Here is a 15,535-nt window from a genome sequence, read left to right on the forward strand (position 1 = left end):
ACTGTTCTTTTCTTGCCCGCCTTAGGAAAACGATACTTAACGCGAACCTAAGCTTTAAAATTTGGAATAGAACGAGACCGATAGGGTAACGAGCTTAATAAGAAACTCGTTCGAAAAATATTGGTTTCTCTTTAAGCATTCTTCGAAGTTCATGAAGGTTTCTGTAAGTTGAAACATTCCTCCTTGTAATGCCGGTGAGACCTTGGGTATCAAATCTCCATTGAGCTTCCCTCGTCTCTGTTTCACTTACGTTAGCTCGGATTGATTCCAGAGGGGTTTGCTTAAATTGCAACGAATTCCCTTTCGAAAGATAGAAGATTTTCTAGAAACAATCTAAGTGGAGCCATCATGCTTTTTGTTTGCTAGAAATCTTTTGGTTTTCTTTGGTGGAGTCAGCCTGCTGTGTGTTTGTTAGAACAACCTTCCTTGTTAGGATTTTTATTTCTTTTTGATTTTTTTAGTGTATGCCCAACTTTCTAAAAGAACGGGCTTGGAAAAGAGATACTCTAGGTCGTTTAATTAGTGAAAAACCTAGTAGTTCTTCTTGTGGAAGTAGGGAGCTCGAAGATTCTTCTTTTGAGAGCTTTGTTTTTGAAAACTTATCTCTGAATGATGAAAGTACCCCTAGTACTTCAGTTGTGCCAACAATGGCAACTTTTAAAGATTACATGTTTCCACCTAGGACCAACCGACCCTCATGCATTAAATTGCCTGCCACTAAGGCAAATTATTAGTTGAAACCTATTACAATTCGTATGGTTCCTATATTTCTAAAAAAATACGATGAGAACTCTTATTTTCATATTAGGGACTTTGAGGAAATTTGCGTAACAATTAAGATTAAAGACCTTAGTGATGAAATCCTAAAACTTAGGACGTTTCCTTTTTACTTAAGAGATAAGGCTAAGTCATGGTTGCATAACCTACCGTATGAATCAATAGAAACTTGGGATGAACTTACTGCTGCGTTCTACCTGAAATTTTACCCTAAGCATAGAACTGCATCTGTTAGGCAGAAAATTAGTTCTAGTATGCAACAGGAAGGAGAATCTCTTTATAGGTTTTTAGAGGGATTCAATGATCTCTTGTCACAATGTCCTCACCATGGGTTTGATAAAATGAAACTAGTAGGGATTCTTTATGAAGGTTTAGACTATTCGACCAAAGTCATGGTCGAATCTTTGTGTGTTGGTGGATTCACAAATAAAAATGTTGAAGATGCATATACCAACAGTGGGAGTCTAGTGTTGAACGCCCTAAAAGACTCTTGGTCAATAATAGTAGCACTAATGTGGTGGATACTAGCTTTGGATCAGATGCTAAGTTTGTTGCTTTGTCTAGAAGGTTATAAGCCCTGGAATTAAATCAGTCCAAAAGTAGGTCTCGTGTGGAACTTGATGATAGGAATAGAACCTCCCAAATATCTATTTGTGAAACAGAACCCAATAAGTCTTTTTGGGAAGGTCAGGTTAGTGAGGAGAAAGCCAGTGCTATCTATAACAACTCTAGGTTTGAAAACCATCAAAAGTTTGACCCGTACTCAGAAACCTACAATCCTGGTTGGAGAAACCATCATAATTTCTCTTGGTCTAAGGGACAGAGTCAAGGCCAATCTAGTAATTCTCAGCCTCCCCCAGGTTTTGGTTTTAAAAACTCTTCAGGTCAAACCCAGTTTCAGAACCCTTCAGATAAAAAGATCACAAGTTTAGAAGACGTTCTCTTCTCGTTTATTAAAAACTCTGAATAAAACAACCAAGTGATTACTCAAGTAATAGAAGATAGTAAGAATATAGGTTATGCTAAATCCAAAGATATTTCTGAGTTAATAACCCAGGTTATCCAGATAAACGAGACTTTGAGAGGCAAGTTTCCTAGTCAGACGCAACCTAATCCGAGAGGAGTTCATGAAATAGGAGGAAAATCATCTGATCATGTAAATGCAATCAAAATCCTTAGGAGTGGTAGGTAAATAGACAATAAGGTTTCCATTCCTGATAGTGAACACACTGTAGTTCACCCTTCTAATCCAGATAATGAAGAGATTGATAGAGTCTCTAAAGAGACTAACGAGGGTCTTGTTGAGCCGACTTTGTTCCCATAGCCCCATTCCTACAACTGCTAGTTCCAACTAATAGGGAGTACAACTTTAATGATATATTGGAAGTGGTTAATCAGGTCACTATCAACCTTCCATTATTAGTTGCAATTAAGCAGATTCCCTCTTACGCCAAGTTCCTTAAGGACTTGTGTACGCGAAAGAGTAAGATCAATGTCCAGAAGAAAGCCTTCATAGCTAGTAATGTGAGTTCTATTATTCATAATACCACTACTCCTAAGTATAAAGACCCAGGGTGCCCTATCACTGCTTGTACAATAGGTAAGTACCGTGTCGAGAAAGCATTGCTCGACTTAGGAGCCAGTGTGAACTTACTACCATATCATGTGTACCTTAATATAGGAATTGGTGAGATGAAACCTACCCAGATAACACTCCAGTTAGTTGATAGGTATGTTAAAATTCCTCGTGGTGTTATCGAGGATGTTCTTATTGAGGTCGACAGGTTTATATATATCCTGTGGATTTTGTTATCCTAGATACCCAACCTTTCCCTGACCTAGAGAACCAAATACCGGTGATTTTAGGTCGCCCATTTTTAGCTACATCCAATGCGATCATTAACTGTTGAAATGGTATAATGAATTTTTCTTTTGGTAATATGATTATTGAGATGAACATTTTTAATATTAGTAAGCTACCCTCCGAGCTAGATGAATCAAGCGTAGAAGAGGTAAAAATGATAGGAACTTTAGTCGAGGAGTCATTACTAAACACTTTATTAGAAGATGCATTAGATAAATTCCTAGCTCACTTTGGGATTGATTTTGATGATGACAATGTGATTAATGAGGTGAATGCTTTGTTAGATTCATCCACTTTGTTAGGTACTAGTAATGGATGAAAGCCTAGGTTCGAACCACTACCAGTTTCTAAGTCTACCCTAGTTCCTTCGTTAGAAGAGCCTCCTAAGTTGTACCTTAAATATTGCCAGATACTCTGAAGTATGAGTTTTTAGGCCCATCTGAAACTTTACCTGTAATTGTATCATCCGACTTGGATAGTGATCAGGAAAGTAGGCTAGCAACCTTCCTTCAAAACAACAAAGAAGATTTAGGGTGGACCATAGAAGACATTAAGGGTATAAGTCCTACTTTTCGTATGCATCAGATCTATTTAGAGAGTGACACCAAACCTTCTAGAGAGATTCAACGTCGACTGAACCTTAATATGAAAGAAGTAGTTCGATCTGAGGTTCTTAAGTTGTTAGATGCTGACATTATCTATCCCATTTCAGACAGTAAGTGGGTCAGCTCCGTTCAGGTTGTCCCCAAGAAATCCGGTATTACTGTAGTCCAGAATGATAACAATGAGTTAATCCCAACCCGAGTGACCACGAGTTGGCGTGTTTGTATTGACTATAGGAAATTGAACAAGGTCACTGGGAATGACCACTTTCCCCTTTCCTTCATCGACCAAATGCTAGAGAGATCGGATGTACATAGTCACTATTGCTTTTTAGATGGCTATTCTGGCTATAATCATATCATGATTGCCCCATAAGACCAAGAAAAAACCACTTTTACCTGTCCCTTTGGTAACTTTGCGTATAGACGGATGCCTTTTGGGATTTGTAATGACCCTGCGACTTTTCAACGTTGTATGATGAGCATATTTTCTGACATGGTAGAACGGTTCTTAGAGGTCTTTATGGATGACTTTTCAGTGTTTGGTTCGTCTTTCAATGAGTGCTTGCATCATTTGTCATTAGCTTTGACTAGGTGTAAGGAGAAAAATTTAGTGCTTAATTGGGAGAAATGTCATTTCATGGTTCGTTCAGGAATTGTCTTATGGAATATTGTATCTTCCAAGGGTATAAAGGTAGATAAAGCCAAAGTTGACCTTATTAAAACTTTACAGGACCTAAAAACCGTAAGAGATATTAGGTCATTCTTAGGGCATGCAGGTTTTTATCGTCGATTCATTAAGGATTTTAGCTTAATTTCTAGACCTCTTTGCAATTTGCTTGCAAAAGATGTTAAGTTTGTCTTTGATGGTGCTTGTTTAAAGGCTTTTGAGAAGCTTAAGACTTTACTCACTACTACCCCGATAGTCCAGGCACTCAACTGGAACCTACCCTTTGAGATCATGTGTGATGCTTCAGATTATGCTATTGGTGTTGTGTTAGGTCAACGAGAAACCAAATTACTTCATGTGATTTACTATGCTAGAAAAACTCTGAACGATGCCCGCTTGAACTATACCACTACATAGAAGGAACTTTTAGCCATTGTGTTTGCCTTAGACAAGTTTAGACCCTATCTCTTAGGTTCTAAGGTCATTATCTTCACTGATCATGCTGCTTTAAAGTATCTTCTTTCTAAGAAGGATACTAAACCTATATTTATTAAATGTATCCTATTGTTACAGGAATTTTTATTATACATTAGAGGCAAAAAAGGAGCAGAAAATGTAGTAGCAGACCACTTGTCTAGGCTTGTTGTGGATACCTCTGATGATTCTCCTCCTGTTAGGGATAGTTTTCCTGATGAACAACTGTTCTTTGTTACCCAATCACCTTGGTATGCGAATATAGTGAACTGTCTTGTTACTGGTCGAATGCCCCAACATTGGGGTAAAGAAGATCGTTCTAGGTTTTTAGACGAGGTTAAGCATTTATTTTGGGATGATCCTTATTTGTTTAAGTATTGTCCAGACCAGATTATTAGGACATTTATACCTAAGATTGACCAGTCCAGTATTATTTCCTTTTGTCATGATCATGCTTGTGGGGGTCACTTTAGTGCTAAGAAGACTGTTGATAAGATATTGAAGTGTGGATTCTATTGGCCGTTGTTGTTTAAAGACTCCCACATGTGTTACTTGTGAACGTTGCCAGAAATTAGGAACCATTTCCCGTAGGAACATTATGTCATTGAACCCTATTTTAATTTTTGAATTCTTTGATGTGTGGGGTATTGAACTTATGGGTCTGCTTCCTAATTCTTTTGGTAATCTATACATCCTTGTCGCTGTAGACTACGTTTCTAAGTGGATTGAGGCGGTTGCATGTAAAACAAATGACCAAAGGGTTGTGATAGAGTTCTTGAAAGAAAATATACTTACACGTTTTGGTACACCGCGAGCTATAATTAGTGATGGAGGGTCGCACTTTTGTAATGGACCTTTTAGGATTTTGATGAAGAAATATGGTATTACACATAAGGTAGCTACCACGTATCATCCACAGACTAGTGGTCAGGTTGAGGTTTCCAATAGAGAGATAAAATGTATATTAGAGACAACAGATAATCCTAATCGGAAAGTCTGGTCTTATAGGCTTACTGATGCCTTATGGGCTTACCGTACTGCGTTTAAGACTCCCATTGGAATGTAGACTTATCGTCTTGTTTATGGAAAGGCATGTCATTTACCTATAGAGCTTATTGGGTTATTCAACAGCTAAATTTTTCACTTGACAAGGCAGAAGCCCATAGGAAACTCCAACTCAATCAGTTAGAAGAGATTCGTAGAGATGTGTACGATAGTGCGGAGGAGTATAAGAATAAAATGAAACTTGTGCACGATAGAAATATTTTAAGAAATTCATTTTCTCTAAGTCAAAAATTTCTTCTGTATGATACCCGCTTAGATCTTTTCCTTGCGAAGTTGCGTTCTCGGTGGACGGGTCCTTTTATTGTTCGCACTGTTTTTCCTCATGGAGATGTTGAAATTGAGTCACCGGATGGTAGTAATTCTTCGAAGGTTAACGGTCAGATATTGAAACCCTTGCCTACAGGTGATGTTGAGGAGGTCCCTCTGGAGGACCCTGTTTACCCTTGATTGACCATCGAGGCGGTTTGTATGTTGTATATTACTTTCTTCCTTAATCTCCGTAGAACAATTGCTACGCTTTTCCCATGTACCATCTTTCGGATTTCACTCTTTACCTTTTCCTCATGTTATTGTTCTTTTGGTATTGCTCTTTCATTATAAACATTGAGGACAATGTTATATTTAAGTTTGGAGGTGGGGAAGAAACTTTTTGTTAGCTTTTAGTTGAAATAAATAAACTCCAGAGCCTAGAATTTTATGCCTATTAAGGATAGCACTAACCAATCTAAGTGGATGGAAGAATTTTGGTTTTAGAAGTTGAGGAACCAATCTGACTAGATGGAAACATATATAGAGTCTATTCATAAAAGCAAAGAGCTCAGGTGTTAGAAATAACATGATAGTTTCGCCATATCTCGTTGAGTCCTTTTCACTTTTTTTTTTCTTTTTTTTTTAAGTGATTTGGTGGGGCACACCATTCAAGTTTTTACCACTGCTAGGGTGACATAGAGTGATTGAGATACCCCCCCCCCCCCCAAAAAAAAAAAAAAAAAAAAGACCATACCAATAGACCAATCGGAATAAATATTAACACTTGGATAGCAATATGTGTGTGTGTTCTCCCTGTCTCCGTCGCCTATACAAGCGTGGAATGCAGGATCCACTGGAATTACCATGTAATTTGCTGAAAAGAAGCATGCGCTTGGATCCACAAGATCTAATCATGTTGTTAGTTCTTAAATAAATGTGTGTTCAATAAATTCGACCACTGGTACCCTTGTATATGCCAGTTGTGTTGACCTAGAGTTAGGATTATTGACCACTGGTTCCCTTCTATATGCCAGTGTGTTGATATTAGTCAGACCGGTATTTCAGTCCATTAGGTTATGTTCATCTTGGCAGAGGCCTTCAGACAAATATGGGAAACACCTTTCACCTTTAAACCATTTACATTTTTCTCTATATCCATCTTCTTGATCTTTTCATGTGGTTAGTTTGACACCGAGTATGATGTCCATAGTGCAACTATCTGAGAAGATTGTGTTATACGTTTCGAATTATGATCATTTTTAGTAGGAATTTAGAATTTAATAATAGGATGATATTATAAAAATATTGGATCCTCCCCCTTAACAAAACTTCAAGCTTCAAAGAAATCATCTCATCCTACAATGCAGTGGCCAGCAAAATTTGGATTCCTGGTTGTTTTTTCCCTCTCCAAGTTTTCTTGTGTTTATACTGAATAACAACACGTATCAAGCCATTAGAATAAATTGAAAGATACTACGTCCAAATCAACTAAATAATATAGACCAAGTTGGAAAAAATTCCAGAAAAATAATTGGTTTATTAAATAGTGTTGGTTTCAGAGTTTGTAGTTGTTGCATAACTATTCGATTTACATCATGTACCACTTAACATCAAAACTTTCTCATAAATATTGGTAATCAAGTATACAAAAGAAAACACAACACGATATGAAATTAGGTACTAACTATTAATAATATGATTTTAACAAAATTCCTCTACTGTGATTAAAACCTGAATCAAACTCTATTTTTATAATATCTGGTCCTATAAAATATTTAGACCAACATGAAATGCAGTAGCTAAATACAACCCCTACTAAGTTTAAATACAACCCTTTATAAATATTATAAACTCTTTTAGTATGGGCGAAAAAAACTCATTAACATCTTTAACACTGGTACCCAACAATTTTTGCAGGCATTCATGAGCATACAGATACCAAACTGATGATGATAAATATCCATGATCATAGAGATAGTTTTGTTAAATGTTTATATAGAGAATAAGACTGTAGTTATAAAAACCAACCGAATGAAAGAAGCAAAACAGAACCCGATTAAATCTGAACCCATCGGATTACATTCAATCTCCTTCATCTTTAATCCATGAATTACCATTAAGTTCTAACAATTCCCTTGTATAATCATTGACAATCAAACACTTGACATTTTATGCAATCCAATAATTGAAACCACCCCCTTTTCCCAGGCATTGTTTGAATTGAAATTCGAGTAAAGACCAAAAATGAACCTCCATATTCCAAAATTTCCATAACCGAAATTAGCGTTGAACTCAAAATTTCACTTGGCACTTGAAAAAAGCTGTGTATAAAACTTGCATTGTGATCCATAATTTATCTGCATATTTTTTTTTTGGAAACCTATTATTAGAGAAATAGGCTAGAAATTTAGAGGGCTAACAAGAAGACAAAATATTATCACTACGTAGTTTACTCAACAACCCTTTATCCAACTATAATTTATAATGGCTAAACTGTCGTCTATTAATTTGTATTAATGAATTTGATTAGCAAAACTAATTAAGTATTAGTGGATAGATTATTAAATTAATAAATTATTTAATAGCTAGTGTTTGAAAATAAAATAAAACTTTGTATTTCAGAATTAAGTGAAAAATCTCATAGGCATTACAGCTAGGAGCTTATATCTTCTAGCCGTAATGAAAAAAATTTAATCCAACTTACGGACAGAAATTCTACATTTCACAGTCGTAATTGGACCGACCGACCGGACCATTTTTTGTTGCTGAATGAAGCATATCCAAAATTCCCAATTTCATAAAAAGATTTGAGATTCCGTGGCTTTTTTTTTCTTGGTTACTTTTATCATGGACGAGAAATGCCCTGAGATCAATCGTATCTCCTTCTCTTCTTTATTTCCTTCATAATCCCATCTTCACCAAAACCAGCAACAGATCCACACAAACAACATCCACAACACCTCCTCCACCTAGTCGCACCACTACCATCATCATCGCAACCACCTCCACCGTCACCGTATCCACCGCCATAATCTTCGTTGCCATCACTTCCACACATCTCATTACTTCACCTACCACCACCGTCACAGTCACCACCGCCGCCATCACTACCAGCGACGTCAACTAACGCCATCCCCTCCACCAACTACACAACCACCACCAGCATCACCTCCGCTACCACTACTACCACTAGCAGCAGCTCCGCCATCACTACCACCACATGCAGCACCTCCAGCACAATACCTACGCCTCCGCTGCCGCCGCCACCACCACCACCATAGTTAATGTTAATCGGGAATCAATTTTTCATTTTTTAAATCTGCGTGATTCAATTTAACATTAAAATTTTCATGAGATTAATCACCAAAAATAAAATCAAAAGAAAAATAAAAATAAAAGAATCAACTCAAAACTTTGGGAAACAAATTCACATACAATACGGAAATCTTTGAGAAATCAATTTTTCTAATAAACTATCAAAACCCATATATGTTGATACCCGTACATTTAATGATACACATTTGTTATGGCTTTTTGAGAAATATAAAAACCTAACATGTTGTTCTGTAGTTGCAGTTAATAGAGAATTCAGAAGAGATAGAAAGGAATGTGGAAGAAGAGATAATGTGAACTTTACCGCCTGTATGGTACAGTTTTTAAACAATTTTCAAAAAACGTTTTCGCAGTTTTAAAAACATACTTTTTTTTTTTCTTGTTTTTCATTTTTTAAAAATTGTTTGGTAGGATAAAAAACTGTTTTGAAACCCAAAAAAATCAACTAAATCAGATCAAATGTAAAGATTCATCTAAAAAGTAGTGATACTGGCTATGATTCACTTGCAGTCATTTCCCTGATCTTTTATTTTATTCTGAAAATAGAATAAAGAACAAAAAAAAAACACAGAAAATAATAATATGTTGTTTTCATTTTCTTTGTTTTCAAAAACAGAAAACAAAAAGAAAACATTTTTTTATAAATATCCCTATCAAATACGTTTTCTCCTTTTTTTTTTTTGTTTTTGAAAACCATGACAGCGGTGTTCTAATTACATAATTATCTAACCTATGATTAGGAATTCATCAATTCATACCCCGTAATTTAAGGAAACTGTTTTTAAAAACTATACCAAATATACTTTTAATTTTCCACTATAAAGATAAGAATATGAGAATATTTACATGAGATACAGTCAACAAGCAGCTTTTCTAAATAGGTTAGGCTTAGACACCTAATTTACAACTAATTGACACCCAGCTAATTGACACCCACCCCTCCAGATAATTGACACCCAGCTCTCCAGATATGGGGTGCCTGAAGTGACAGCCCCTAAGTAAAGATGCAGCTGGTGACAGCCCTGAGTTTTTGTGCATAAATAAAGTTAGTAATAAAAATCTAATGGCACCATTTCGCCAGCTTCATAAAAATTCTGTGTCATCATAGCATCGGGTATCCACTTACCCCGCTTCAGTGCGGCGGTGTTTCGTTTTTCTTCGGTCGTAATTATGACAGCCGTGTTCTATTTATATAATTATCAACCTATGGTTAAGAATTCATCAATTCATACCCGTAATTTTTTGTGGGCCGCTGAGAGTTTCATCAATTCTAGACCGTCCGAAGTGCAGAGGCATGTAGAACTGTTGGACGTACTCATGTACACATGACTTGTATGATTATGATTGAAGAGTTGTAAGCCAAAGACGATAGTATAATGTATTGGAGTCTTTGTTTTCGTATGCTTTCTAATATTTTGAAAGGAGACTTTGTGTAGATTTACAATTAATAAAAAACGCATCTGATTCCTTTTATAGTTTACTTACTATAATAATATAATATTACAATATTGCAAGGATCTGGTCGGACTCGGAATATCTGATACTAATTCATACATTAAAGAGGAGCAGAAAGGAAGAAAGTGATAAAGACAAGAAATCGCTTCTTCAAAAGAGATGGAGAGGATCAAGATAGTTACGAGCTTTTTGTTAATGCTGGTTATGGTTTACTTGGTGTTTCTAACCTGTGTGAATGCTCAATGTCTCAATCCTGGCGAAACTTGTGGGCCTCTCGACCAATGTTGTGGACAATACGTATGTAGCCATCCTTACGGTACGTGCATAACTTTATGTAGCCATATCGGTGGATCTTGTGGGTTTTTTGGGTATACTTGTTGTGGTGGTGAGAAGATACATTGCGATGGTTTTTTCTCAGGGACCTGCGTCGCTGACTAAGTTGTATCGAGTGATTGGTATCGTTGTAAGGGCTTAATTTGTTTTATGCATTTATGGTGTGTATGTAGCTTGTATTGCTTCACCAGTAAGGACATTTGGATGTTATACTGTTCAGATAATACTAGTTAGATGGTTAAGCGCAACAAATTCTAGTTACTTGCATTGATCAATGTTCAATGATCATTTTCTTACTATAGTATTAGTTTTCATTTCTCCGTGGTTTGCTTCATGTGATGGTTGTACTTTGGGCTATTACCGTGTAACTTTTCTTTGATAAAGTTAAGTCCAATAATTTTCTAAATGGTTTCTCATGGTTTTGAACAAGTATCGATATGTAGTGATCCAAAATCTGCATCGTGGTCTATAAATTTAGACGGATAGGTTAGATGTATAGAAAAGAATCATGAGAATGCACAACTTTCACTTGAATGAGTCAATTCTCGGATCCTACATGGTGGTCTGTCATTCCCATCTCGGATCGTGTTGGCTTGTCATCATTGCCGCCCACTCCAGTGCATCTGAGTTACTCATAAAGGCCGGCATTTGATCCCTTTCTTAAAATTGTTGACTATATTACAATACTATTACTGGTACTCTTTGCCATTGCCGTGTAATTTTCATTAATAAAGCTAAGCTTAATAGTATTCAGTGTTATGTACAAGATCCACAATGTACTAACGTAATCAAATGTACTACTGACAACGTGAAATAACGGAAAGAGATCTTAGTCATTTATCACCACAATCGCATGTCTTGCTGCTACCAATGCAAGAAAGGTGTTTTTAGACCATTATTTAAGGTGACGGACGGCGGAAAAAGCATCATCAAATTTGATTAGAATTCGCAATTAGTAAGTACTACACTTATTTAAGTTATAGTTCATAGCCACGGGAGGCTAATAATTAAACGTTAAGCCAATCAAGATAATAATCTGAGGTAACTGACCAACTAGGTTCAATCCGCCTCAAACGTTAAGCCACATGAACCTTAAGGTAACTGACAAACTATGTTCAATCCGTTAAGGTCTTTTCTTTTGTAAATAGAAAATAGAAATAGAAGGCTGTCCTGTGGAAAACTGGATTTTTAAAGGAGAAAATGGATGAATTGCCTAAATACTCATAAAATTTGGTTCTCATGGACAAGTAAATTATAGGCCTCGTTGAAATGGACACAAAAATCCTGGACTATTGTGCCCCTCATCTTTATAGTTTTTCTTTTATTTTTTTCCTTTTTTGTCTCATAAAATGATTCATAGCCTGTAAAATATATACCCGATTTTGATAAAGTTTATATTTTTAGAAAGGGTTTTTCATGATCTACAAAACAAAATCTATTATTGATAGAAAATTCAATAAAAAAAATCGTAAACATATAGCTATGATGAAAATGGTTTGCATCTTGAAATAAATTTAAATAGAAAAAATTATTTAAAAAATACTTATGATGAAACTGGATGCATCGTGACTTAAACTAAAAATAAAATATTAAAAAAATAACTAAGATGAATCTGACTTGAATTTGTTTCATCCATGTTTCAACTAGTATGAAAGTAAGATCATCCTATTTTAGATTGAGTTAAATAATAAATTTGTTTACATCCAAGCTTGACTAATATGAAAATCGCTTTCATCCTAGTTTGGATTTGATTGAATCTGTTTTCATCCATGTTTAAAACTAGTTTGAAACTAGTTTTATCCTGTTTTAAGTTCCGCTGAATATATTTTCATACTGTTTTAACTAGGATGAAACTGGTTTCTTTCTGTTTTAAAATTGTTTGAATTTTTTTTTCATCCACATTTAACTAGGATCATATTGGTTTCATCCAATTTAAAATTTGATTTGTTTACATTTCATCCATATTTAAACTAATATAAAATTACTTTCATCCATGTTTATAGCATTTAAAAACTTATAACAGAAAAACACATAGAGAGATCTGTCATCGCCATAATTTTAACTCTTGTTTCATCAAAAAAGATCATTTCAAAGTCTTTCTTCATTGTTTAGCTTCTAAACTGACAAACCCATTCTTTAGATGTCCCCCATTACCATTTGAAACCGGTATTAACTATTAACTCCGAACAGTCCATTAGCTATATCCCATTGTTGTACGTGTTTCATTGCTACTTGCGCTAGACAAACAAATGAGCTAATTTAAATTGTCATACACTCACTAAAAAAAAGCTCACTGTTTATCCTAGACCTCCACCCCTAGTATAATATTTTCCATTAATTATCAGGCGCAACTGTATGACATGGTGCTGTTTAACTCACAACGCGTTTAATAATATAAAACTAATCAAGATTAACCGTATTCTAAAAATGTATTTTTGGTTGGATTAGTACTCCGAGAAATATTTTTGGTTGGATTAGTACACCGAGAAAACTGTGGATTTAGGTTAGAGTTTTTGTAAAACTAAAACTATCTTATCCCCGTTATCAACTGTGTGTCTTAGACTGTACATTTAAACAAATCTTAGACTGTATATTTGAAAAAAATTTGTACGATATACTACTTCTCACAACGTTCGACAGCGACCTCCTTAAGGGTATTTTAGTCACATGTATTAAAAATCAGTTTTGTTAAAACACAAAATTTGGGCAATACAACCATTTTTGGATATTAAAGAAGTATCTAAAAGATTTTTAGATATTAGAACAATATCTTATTTTGCTTGTCTTTTACGGCCAGAAAAAATTTCTTAGGAGTCACATAACCAATTATGTGATTGTTAAAATCCGCCTCAAATCCCATTCTTGTCGAATTAGGAACTAAATTAGTATTATCAAACGCACAGTATTTCCAAAATTCATCTCCTCGTTTAATGAAAGAGGTGCTAAGATTAGGTGAATACTTATCAAACGCACAGCATTTCTTTCCTTTTCACATGAGCAAACAACCTCTCAGGGATGCTCATGTTGGATATTTTCTGCCGCAACCAACCAGCCACCCACCTTTTAAACATTGTTTTCAAAACCTAATTCGTTTTCCAGAAATTTCTTTAGACGCGTTTGTTCCCATTAATGAATGATGACTTTTGAAAGCATCTGTTGGAGATGAAAATATATCTCCAACGGTCATGAAACCCTTAATAAATTGCCAAGGATTCTTCCCATTACAATCATCAAAAAAAACTCTTTCTCTATAAGTGTTAAGATATCCAGTCAAGTCAGTTAGACTTGAATGTTTAGTCAATACTTGTAATAATTGGTCAGTCAAGCACTGCTATTATTGGGAACTAAATGTCTGTAATAATTGGGTATTTATAATGTCTGACACAGTATTATTATCTGCATCTTTTGTTATAATCAATACAAGTTTTCTTCTGAATTTTTATTCATCTGATATATTTCATGGTATGAGTTAGGTAAAGATCCAAACCCTAAATAAAAAAAATTCAATCAACATTTTCAACAACAGCTCGATACCTTTTACAATGATTTCTACAGCTGATTTCTTAGATTTGAATCTTAGTTTAGATTCTATTTTTCTTCACATCAGAAATAATTTTTCTTCAATCAAATTTTTAATCAAGATCATTTGTGTCTTGATTATGGTGTTTTTATGTTTGGGTATGCAATTTTATGGTTCAGAGAAGCAAACGTATCAATCCTAATATTGAAGTAAATAATACAACAATGTCTTCCGCTGCAACAACATCTGATGGTAATACATCAAACTTTACTCTTCCGTTCACCAACATCTCAAATTTTGTCTCCTTGAAATTAGATAATACAAATTTTATACTATGGCGTGACCAATTTGAGTCTATTTTAATCACAACTGACTTATATGGTCATGTTAATGGTGAAATTCAAAAACCAGGGGAAAGAGTAATGATTAATGGAGTTCTTAGTTTAAACCCAAGATGGGTTTACTCGAGAAAAATGGATAAGTTTGTAGTTAGCTGTTTAAAAGCTACTTTTACATCTGCTATTTCTGGGGATGTTCTTGGTTTAACTACAACAAGAGAAATATGGGAATATCTTCAATCTTGCTTCAAGACTCAGTATAGGGTACGTAAGAATATGTTGAGAGCACAATTGTTTGGTATTAGAAAAAGAAATTTACATATACTAGTGTACTTACAGAAGATTAAAAAAATTGCTGACTCCGTAGCTGCCATTGGTGAAAAAGTTAATGAATCTGATTTGATAATGTATGTGTTGAATGGTTTGGAAACGGAGTATGATAATTTTGTTGTCTCAGATCAGTATCATGTGATCAGGTATCACTAAAGGATTATGTTTGCCTACTTTTCTTTCCTTACTTCATCAACTCCTGGGAGATACTTCAAGTGTCGTTGTTGAAGATCTTGAGTGTCATAATTCCTCATGTCTTGATGGTGAAGAAGAAATCTCTTCTGACAATGAAACTTAAATGTTTTCTGTTTTAGCTCTTAAGCAAACTGTTGTATCTTGGTTGTCTTTTATTTTTGTATTTATTTTTGTTATTCAAGTTTTCTACGTGGATGCGAGTATCAACTTGAGGAGGGCTGTTAAGATATTCAGTCAAGTCATGTTAGTCTGGTCAAGTCAGTTAGACTTGAATGTTGACTCAATGCTTATAATAATTGGTCAGTCAAGCACTGCTATTATTGGGTATTA

The 15,535-nt window shown here is 35.1% G+C and overlaps 1 protein-coding gene across 1 annotated transcript; it reads left to right on the top strand.

Annotated features, from left to right (window-relative positions):
* Positions 1 to 14,566: 14,566 nt before the first annotated feature.
* LOC113330109 lies at positions 14,567 to 15,166 on the top strand. Its single transcript, XM_026576969.1, has one exon. It carries the CDS (start codon positions 14,567 to 14,569, stop codon positions 15,164 to 15,166), a length of 600 nt encoding a protein of 199 aa, XP_026432754.1.
* Positions 15,167 to 15,535: the final 369 nt, after the last annotated feature.

This window comes from Papaver somniferum, unplaced genomic scaffold (assembly GCF_003573695.1).
Source record: "Papaver somniferum cultivar HN1 unplaced genomic scaffold, ASM357369v1 unplaced-scaffold_117, whole genome shotgun sequence".
Lineage (NCBI taxonomy): Eukaryota > Viridiplantae > Streptophyta > Magnoliopsida > Ranunculales > Papaveraceae > Papaver > Papaver somniferum.